This window comes from Harpegnathos saltator, unplaced genomic scaffold (assembly GCF_003227715.2).
Source record: "Harpegnathos saltator strain DR-91 unplaced genomic scaffold, Hsal_v8.6 scaffold10, whole genome shotgun sequence".
NCBI classification, from domain to species: Eukaryota; Metazoa; Arthropoda; class Insecta; order Hymenoptera; family Formicidae; genus Harpegnathos; species Harpegnathos saltator.
The window spans coordinates 1,360,100-1,370,000 of NW_020229873.1; the positions used below are offsets into that span (position 1 = coordinate 1,360,100).

The window sequence follows — 9,901 nt, forward strand, 5'->3', positions numbered from 1 at the left end:
GTCGGGCGTCGATTCAATTCGGTAATGTTATCCGGGGGAAGCCGCGCGGTGCCATTCCGGGGGAGTTTTGCGCGGGACGCCAAACTTTCTTATCTGCGTTTTAATTACTCGGCGGCCGACACCGAGCGGGCAAATAAATAAGAACGCGTTATCTTCATTAGGCAATGTATAAATGATGCAGGTAGCGCGGAAGTCGCGCTGCACAGCTTAGCGTGCATCATCCATTTTCATTCCGACCACGTTGGGAATAGTCCTGTCGCGAATGAATATCTGATTAAAAACGCGCTGTTCCATCGCGTCACCGGTTCTCTCATCGTTAACGTTAAAACCCAGAAATTCCCTTTTATCCTTCCCCCTTTCCTTCGCAGTGGTGAAGAAGACCGAGATGAAAATTGTTTCAAACGAGAAAAGAAGAGAAAGAGAAAGAGAGAGAAAGTGAGGGAGAAGAAAGAGAGAGAGAGTGAGAGTGAGAGAGAGAGTGAGAGAGAGAAACTTTTATTTAACGCTACCTTTATCCGGCGAAAGGATGGAAAGAGAAAAGGGAGAGGGATGAATGGGACACAAGGACCGTGCGCGAGAACTTTGCATTGCAAGAACTTCCTAATTATCTCACCGACGCGCTCAAGATTCACTCAAAACTGCGGCTCGTATTGTAACACATCGCAATGAAAATTCAAGATACCGCTCGCGGATGCAAATATCAAACTGTGAAATCGTAGGATGTTGTGTTTATGACGGAAAGCGGAAACACGAGTCGCGTATCTCTCTCTTCCGAGGGATCTCCCGGCGCTGTTAGTTTCCCGCCCACACGAAATGATTCCCGCGGGATTTAGGAATCACGTGTCCGAAAGAGCGCGCAGAGAGAGAATCGCCTTACAACTCGCTCTCGTTATTTCTCGGCCAATAACGTTACGCTCGTCGCGCGTGCTCGCTCGCGACATGTAAATAGCTTTCAATCTTCATTGTCCGCCGCGGGCATCGTGTATAATAGATAAATCGATACGACCGAGTAAGCTGTCGAAGGCATTCACACGCTGTATTATCAATCGAGACAGATCGTCGACAATAACGAATAGATAGTTCCGCGTATACAATACATTCGATAATGAGAAGGACGCATTATAGATACCTATGCTTATAACGCGCATTAGCGCACACGCGCACAATCGTGTTATCATACGTAATTTATAATCTATATCGTCTCGAGAGCCAAAAGCGCGATGTGACTTGACGTACCTTATTCCGACAGGCGATTTCGCTCTGCGCGTGCTTATTATACGAATATTTCATTCGCGGCTCTGGAATACACACGTTGCGTGCACTCCGCTTCCGATAAAAAAATCGCGACCGTCTGCGAAATTTTTTTATTTTCCGTTATCTGCAAGAAGAATGGTACGCTATCACGGCGGTGTTCGCGTCATGAGAAAAGGTCACCGCTTAATTTTCGTTTAATCGCGCCCGAGCGAATCTACCGACGCGAGTTGAATTCCGCCGCTGGCCGCGGAGAGTTCGCGTTTATTAATGTATCAATCGAAACCGTCGAGTGACCGGAAAGTACACACCGACCGCTGTGTGCAAGTTTGTTCGTTTTAAAATCATTACCGCGAGTACGCGAATAAATATGAATTAAGAGAGGCTCGTCAAGAGAGGAAAAGGGAAAAGGAGAGAGAGAGAGAGAGAGAGAGAGAGAGAGAGAGAGAGAGAGAGAGAGAGAGAGAGAGAGAGAGAGAAATTTATTCGAGGATTACATATTACGACAAAAGAATGCGGTGATAGGTAGACTATCGAACTCTGACAGCGTTGTTGAAGTATTCCTACATCATACATTTTACCTGCGCGAGGCTTTCATTCAGCCTGTAAGCCACTTGTGACAAAGCATCCTGGGAGGGGATTATTTATAAGCTAAAAGTTGGAGCAAGAAGGATGGCTTTCGATTATTTGCCTGTCAGCCTTTTCGCCGACGGACTTTTCCGCCGATGGATTCGCTTAATTGATAAATCACCGCCCGTGCGCGCGCGAGAGAAAGAGAGAGAGAGAGAGAAAGTTTTCAGCGCCATTTCAAATAGCGGATTCGCGTTATCATCTAGTTTATCAACACGTGTCTCTAAGTGGATACCGTTCTCTCTCTCTCTCTCTCTCTCTCTCTCGCGCTTTTCTCTCTTCTCTCTTTTCTATCTCTCTTCATATCGTCGTTATTGAATATTATCAATTCTGCCAATGTCACAGCTCGCGATGACGTTGTATTAATCTTTTTCAAAATAATTAAAAACAATCTCTCTCTCTCTCTCTCTTTCTCCCCCCCCCTCTCTCTGTCTCTCCACGCAGCTTATTATTACGCGATGTAATCTTGTTGCTCGTATCGTTACCACACAGTTTAATCCATATTTACCGTTTCGCGGAGTACCATTTATATTAGCTGCAGGGTTATTGGTTCGCCCGCGGGAGATAAGTCCTAAATGTATCGAAGAAGAGAAATATATCTGTATATCTAGGAAGCACCCGAGCTTCCGCGCTTGTTCATTCTCCGCGCTTTTCATTGTTCTCCGCGTAAAGAAAAAAAAAAAAAAAAGAAAACAAACGAAAAAGAGATCCCCTTTGCGGATCCCTTTTACCGATATCCCCGCTGCGCGTTCGTTCTCGCGGAATACTGCAGAATGCAGGCGAAATTTGTTTACATGAATACGATGACGTTAATCTCTGCGTAGCAGCGGGGCAGCGCGCGCGATTTAATATGCGTCGTTTGGAAGCAGAAAAATTACGTGAACTTTCGATCATTCGCTCGCGCCCGCGTATTATTCCGCGCGCGACCCGATCCGCAACGTGATCCGCCATGGTTTGGCGCGATGCAATACGCGGCTGATTCAATCGCGATGCGAGCGAATCTCCGAAATCTCAGAGGACGAGGAGACAGACCGTAGATTCGTGATACGTTACACGTCGCAAGCGTGACCGATCGTCTCTGAAACCCCTCGCGATCATCAGCGATATATTCAACCACGTCGTCAATTAGCGATTGACGCGTTCCCACCAAGCCGACAACAATCGCGAGAGACGCGTGCGAGCATGGAAAAGCTCCGCTGACTAGACTCTTTTACAGATTCCACATTGTTTATTCACTTTGATATTACACGCCTCCGTCTGCCATTGAGTCTCTTGTGCTCTTGAGCTTCCGCTCCAAGGCGTTAATTGAGGCTTGCCTCTCCCCCCTCACGCACACATAGAACACCGGTCCCTCGCGAGACGACTTCGATTGCTTATCGAATGTAGATCTCACTCGCGCTGCTATCGCGTTGACGTAGCGAAAAAATGACTCTTTCCGTGATATCGCTAGTGTTTACGCGACTCACAATTCTCGGGGTCGAAGTTCACCGACGTGAACGAGTGAACAGGCACGATACTGCCCGCCCGTCTCATCGCCCATAAAGCACGCTGGAGCGGGCGCGGCAGACTTGGACTTTGCGTAACCTCGGCAGTTATGAGCAGGAAAACGCTCGGAAAACGATAAATCTCTCGAATCCACGCGTACACGACACGCGCGAACGTCACTGATTTCCCTCCTCCTCCTGCTCCTCACCGTCAGTTACCGATCACCGGTTGAGACACCTCTCTCTCTCTCTCTCTCTCTCTCTCTCTCTCTCTCTCCCCCTCTCTCTCTCTCTCTCTCTCTCGCTCTCCCTCTCGCTCTCTCTCTCTCACTCTCGCTCTCTCGCTCTCTCGCTCTCTCTCTCTCTCTCTCTCTCTCTCTCTCTCTCTCTCTCTCTCTCTCTCTCTCTCTCTCTCTCTCTCTCTCTCTCTCTCTCTTCTCCCCCGTTTACTGAAAGGTTCGTCTCTAATCTAAAGACATGATAACAACATCTCCCGATACGATTGAATCATGCAAAACGCAGCAGTGTGTCGTAGACTATCGCCGTGGCTGCTCGACACCTCGGCGACGAGGCACGAAATCGGCACCGCTTCCGTCCGTCGCGAGCCGTTCCGCTCCCCTGTGCTCTTCCCTTCGGCCGGTCCGGGTGCTGGAGCTGGCAGAATCGACGATCCGATTGGACCGACGCGGCGTTACCATCCTGTTTGTCCGCTCTTCACCTGGCCTATCCATAACCGCGAGATTAACCGGTGAAGTCGACAACGCCAATGTGACATCTCGGCGCTATTGCCGCGGCCAGGTAATCAATCTTTCCCGTAGTGGTCATCACGGCGGGAATTGGCGGGACTTTACGGAATAATCGATTCTGCCAGTCGAGCCAGGTGCTCGATAATCATAATCTTGCCGCTCGTAATCGTGGACCGTAAATCTCCGTGCACGAGACCGTGTGTCGGGTCGGCCGCAAAAACTGAGAGACGGAGAGAAACGGCTGACTAATCGTCGTCGGGGGGTCCCCCGAAGAAAAGGAAGAAGAACAAGGTACACCAGGCGGGCAGGCAGGCAGGCCAGGCCAGGCAGGGTGCCGCCATGTATTCGACGCTGTCGCTTACGAGATATGCCCGGCTCGGGCGTTACTCGCGAAAACTCGCCACGACGTCAGCGGGACTGCGCATCCAGCAGCAAACAGTACGTGCAACAGCGATATTATTATGCATCATGTCCGACTCCCAACTTGTGCGCCGCCGTCGAAGGCGAGACAATTCGCGAGGTGGCATTGCAGGTAACGTGTGTGTATGTGTGTGTGTGTGTGTGTGTGTGTGTGTGTGAGAGAGAAACACAGACCTCGGCTTACGAGCGCTCGTAAATCCGAGGAGGCGCGATAACGCGACTTCACGCCAGCTGTGTGAAAACCGGGGCCTATCGTGGTTTCACGGGTCGCCCGGAAGCTGCTCTCGGGCTCGATGCTGGGCCGCCCGCGAAGCGGCAGCGACGTTCTTCTTCACGGCGATTTCCGGTGGGAACCAGAAACCGGGAAGCTGCGCTAATAAAACGAGAGAGCGCGCGTTATAAATATATACGACGCGCGCCTGTCGTCTCTCCCGTCGGAACGTCCGCGGACGCCTGCTGATAGCCGCCGCCGTTCCGCCGACGGAAACTTTCCGTCGGTGGAAATGGATTCGCGCTCGCTCACTCGCTCGCTCGCTCGCTCGCTCGCTCGCTCGCTATCGGACGCGACGACAAAGCTCGACGGCGCGGATTTGAAAAATCATTGTCCAATTCCGCGGGCCGAGCCGCCGCGGCTTGCGTCTCGCGAGCGGAGACTCTGCGCTCTCGAGACTAGCAGTTGTGGATGCCTTGATAATTCAGCAGCGCACTGATAATGATAACGCGCATCCACGCATTCAGCCGTGTGCGGAGTTGCACGTCCGAATCGGGTGATATTCCGCGTCACGACACGCACGCGTTTTCGTCATCAACGCCGCCGTCCCAGATATGAGATACGCTCGCGATGGAGCGGCGCAAAAGAATCGACAACGAGGATGTATTATCAGCCACGGAGCTGACGCATTTCGTTGGAACGACCGTTGCACAGTGGGCACCGTTGCCAGATGACATTCTTTGGTTGAAAATTCTCTAGAGACCTGAATTTCCAACCGATCATCGACACCAATGGATGATCCTGAATAAATTCCGAAGAGATCTGTCTTGCCAAAATTAAAGAGAAAATTTTTTTCTCAAATTACTAGCCCCAAAGGAGGAAAAATTATCGTTAAACGCGAGAAATTCGTGAAATACTCATTATTCGACACTTATTTCTATCTAATAGCGTATTCAGCGGATTGAAACTATGAAACCAATCAACAGACACCTCGAGATTTATCGATCTTGAGCCAGAAACCCATTAATCCAAAACTCATATGCCCAAAATACAAAAACATCAAAAATAGACCCGTTAAGCACAAAACCGAGGGATTTTGAGTCTTAAGCCCATCAACCTAGGAATCTATCAATCCAAGAACTTTTTAGCTCGTGGATGCATGAAACCATATATATTAAGAGCTCCAAATGGTCCAAGAACCCAATCTAGCCATAGCTCGAGAACCTAATAATACACTCGACGTTGAATATTCAGCTATAAAACATTAAGTTCGAGCCTCGAAACTTTTAAGACAAACCCTAAACCCATAAACCCTGAACTGATAATTTTTTCAAAATTTCGGCTGGACAGATCTCTTTGGAATTTATTTAGGATCAACCTCATCCATTGGTGTCGATGATCGATGGGAAATTCAGGTCTCTGAAGAATTTTGAACCAAAAAATGTCATCTGACCCCACTGTGCGTCGGTGCAGCGGGGACATGGTGGAGGCGCGGAGAGGGTTAGCAGGAGAGACAGGTATCGTGAAACTGTCCGGGAAGCTTTCCGGGATCGGGATCGTTCTCAATTATTTCTCGAATTTACATTATTTACGTTATGTTTTCCAGATGGAATTATTTCGATCGAAAACTATTCGGAAAGCTCTCCGGCCGCTCGCAATCGCTCGATCATCCCTCAGATTTCTGTTGCGTGTTTTTCATCGTACGTACGGAGAACGTAATTGTTCCGGCGGCGGGGAGTTCCCCTCGGAAACTTCCTCAAGTTTCCACGATATTCGTCCGAGAGGAATCGACTGACGTTTGGTCCACCGCGCACTCCACAAATTCATAAGTTTCTCTCACACTTTGAGATTTCGACATTTATCGAATCCGCGTGATAATCCGCCGATTATCTCCCGATTGATCACAGGCGCCTTCGTTTCGGCCGCTTTCGATAAAAATATTCATCGGAGCGCGATTACCGAGGTCGAGAGAGAGAGAGAGAGAGAGAGAGAGAGAGAGAGAAACGGAGGGGGAGAGCTCTCGCAGAAAGACGCGAACGCTCGCACGGAGCTCGTTCGCGTCAATTTCCCGCGGATGAAATTGCTCACGTTGATGGGATGCAGCACGCACCCCGTGCACTCTCTCGCGCGTTGTCCACAATCAGGGCGGGGGAGGGAAAGGCTTGAGTGACGTGTAAAAATAAAGCCGCGTCTTCCGACGCGCAGATAAGAGAGGATTACGAAGTAATTTGCTGTGCGGTGCGATCGGTAATCAGCGCGTAAACGTCTTTATCGCGCGGCGTTTACATTCGCGCCGCGCGTGGAATCGTATTTGTTGTGACGAAGAAACTCCCGTCTGACCGCCTGCAAACGCGAGCCTGACCGTGTCTCTCTCTTCCGTGTTCAATTTTATGCTTATCGCCGCGATACGTGTATGTGGAAATCGTGGAAAATACAAAGTTCATCGACTATCACGTGCATTAATTGTGTTTTAATAAAAAACAAATATTTATACAGACTATCATCGTACAATTCGATTATCGCATCCTAAGTAAACTCGAGATAGTTGAAACATCCGAGGATATTCCGTTGCGATCAGCGGGAGCTGCTGGCATTCGTGTGTCTTCCTACGACCGAAGTCTTCGAGTCGCAATTTTCCGTCGTGTCGAAGAGCTCGTGCGAACGCGATGAGAGTCGCCAATATTCTCGCGAGGCGTATTTTCACTTACTTGCGCGAGTGCGAAAGGGTAATTTTCCGACGAGCTTCTCCCAACGGCGTTTCATCGCCGCGTAGTGCTGTTTATTGCTATCGTTCGCGATCGCGTTTGCATCGCGGGATCACGTGAACACTGATGGACGACGAGCGTAACAAGTTGCGTGCCGATGATCGAGTATCAATTCCGCCACGCGTCAACAAGCTGTCAAACGAGATTCTAATGAAACTGCTCTCATTATGCACCGCACCCGCGCGCGGTGCGTTTCATTAGACGCGCCGCGACCGGTGGAATTAGCAACGTCATCGAGCGCGCGAAGTGATAAGGCAGCGCAGACGATAATCTCGCGCTTTAAACGTCGCCCTCTCGGAAAATACCATTCGCGCCCGCGCCGTCTCTCTCTCTCTCTCTCTCTCTTTCTCTCTCTCTCTCTCTCTCTCTCTCTCTCTCTCTCTCTCTCTCATCCCGACCGCGAGTGTCGGAGAATCGCGAGGAAGGGCTGACGGATTGGAAGATCTATTAATGGGACGTAATTTCGTCTTCCGGAAGTTCGTCGGCGTTGCCGTGAAGATATATTGAAATAAATGCGATCTGCGTAAGCATGATGCCGGCCGCGGCTAGAGCGCGTTTTCCACCGGCATAAATATCAATCTTCCGCGGCGTTTCCGCGCATCTTTGCGATAACTTGGCAACTTCTCGCGTGATCCCACGTCGCCGGACTTCTCCGGAGAATGCCGGCTCTCTCCGTGTTGCGCGAGTATAATAAGATACCCGCGACAAGCGTTGTAATGTAATATAACGTAATATAACCCGCGCGGTGCATCGTGTCAGTCTATTGGACCCAATTTCAGTCGCCGAGTTTCTTCCTCGAGCAGCTCCAACTATTTTCAAAGATTGATGCCTCACGACTTTTTTTTAAACTGTCCCGGTCGCAAATTCTCGTTCCGCCGCCGTAAAGCTGAAACGTGTTTTCGAAAGATAACGAGATAAGAACGAGATAACGAAAGAATTTACTTCTCGTCTCTTTCCAACAAAACGATGAATCAAATTCAAGTTAATTAAATCCTAACGATTAACTTCATCGTGAATGATCAATTAAATTCAAGTTAGTCCTTGAATTTAATTAACGTTAGTAAAACAGCCTTCGTATATCCCCCCCCCTCCCCGAGCGAGAAAAGGACGACTCCTTTCAGCGCCTCGCAATCTGTAAAGTGAGAAAAACGAATGAAAAAAGGAAAACACTTTTAAAGGGCAACCTGCAAATATCGGAGGGATCGCGACGACCGCAGACCCTGACGGAGCGCAGCGAATTGAAATACGCCCGCCGCTTGGTCGTCAAACTCGGCAGCGCCGTTATAACGAGGGAGGACGAGCATGGCCTGGCTCTGGGACGTTTAGCGTCCATCGTCGAGCAAGTAGCCGAGTGTCAGAACGAGGGTCGCGAATGCATCATGGTGACCAGCGGTGCGGTCGCCTTTGGCAAACAGAAGCTCACCCAGGAGCTCTTAATGTCCCTGTCAATGAGGGAGACTCTGAGTCCGGCTGATCACACACGAGAGCATGCAGGTATGTTTCCCCCAGCATATACACGTCGCCGTCGCCGTCGCTCTCATTCGCTCCCTCTCTCTCTCCCTCTCCCTTGGATTCACCACGTGAAAATTAAGATCGGGAAATTAATGTCGGGACTGCGATACACGCGAGAAAATTTTTCGTCGTCGTCGACAGCGACTTGTTGTACTTTCGCTGAGTGATATTCATCTGCAGTTAGCATTGGATATTGATCGAGCGGAATTTTGTCTGTCCAAGATGATGAAAATTAAAATCGTCATCACGTACAACGATCGTTCCAGTTTGACCGATTACACACACACACACACACACACACATACACTGATTACTGATTACTGATTAGTATCGTCAGCTGATTAAATTATTCATAATTACATGTGTAATGACGATTGATTAATCTCTGTTATTGATTTGGCGCCGGTTTATTTTAGTCAACAAAGAGTTCAGTCGATCAATATTCACAACACCGCAGCGATACACGATGCCAGCAGAACGTCATTAACACTATATGCCTTGATTACTTTAATTACGATTATTTGTATAATTTTTCTTATCGTATGACATAGAAAAGATGGAAAAATCATAAGGTACATTAATGAATCATTATGTTCCCTTTGATCAGGGGACACGTGGTGTCCCTTCCGAGTTCTTCCGTTCTTCAGCGTGCTGAATAAAATATTACATTTCAGTGAAATAATTGAAAATATTAAAATCACATTTTTACTTAACTTTAATTAAACTCATACATCTTTAATAATAATAATAATAATAATAATAATAATAATAATAATAATAATAGCAAAAGGTAAATGCGACGTGAAAGGTGTAAAAAATGTAATAAAACCTACGTGTGGTTGGAGTGCATTAGAGAACCGCAGCCCCGTCCGACATGTCGGG

General features: G+C 48.6%; 1 protein-coding gene across 3 annotated transcripts in view; it reads left to right on the forward strand.

Moving 5' to 3' along the window:
• The window catches only part of P5CS (Delta[1]-pyrroline-5-carboxylate synthase), a 37,300-nt gene that overhangs the window by 19,551 nt on the left and 7,848 nt on the right, over positions 1-9,901 (forward strand). Inside the window, exons 2-4 of one of the 3 annotated variants that reach the window (XM_025297609.1) lie at positions 3,901-4,163; positions 4,237-4,643; positions 8,686-9,001. In XM_025297609.1, coding sequence (XP_025153394.1) covers positions 4,479-4,643; positions 8,686-9,001 — 481 coding nt within the window. In that variant the 5' untranslated portion in view covers positions 3,901-4,163; positions 4,237-4,478. Of the gene's footprint in view, positions 1-3,900; positions 4,644-8,685; positions 9,002-9,901 lie in introns of all 3 variants that reach the window. The other 2 variants (XM_025297608.1, XM_011152733.3) reach the window with 2 other exon arrangements.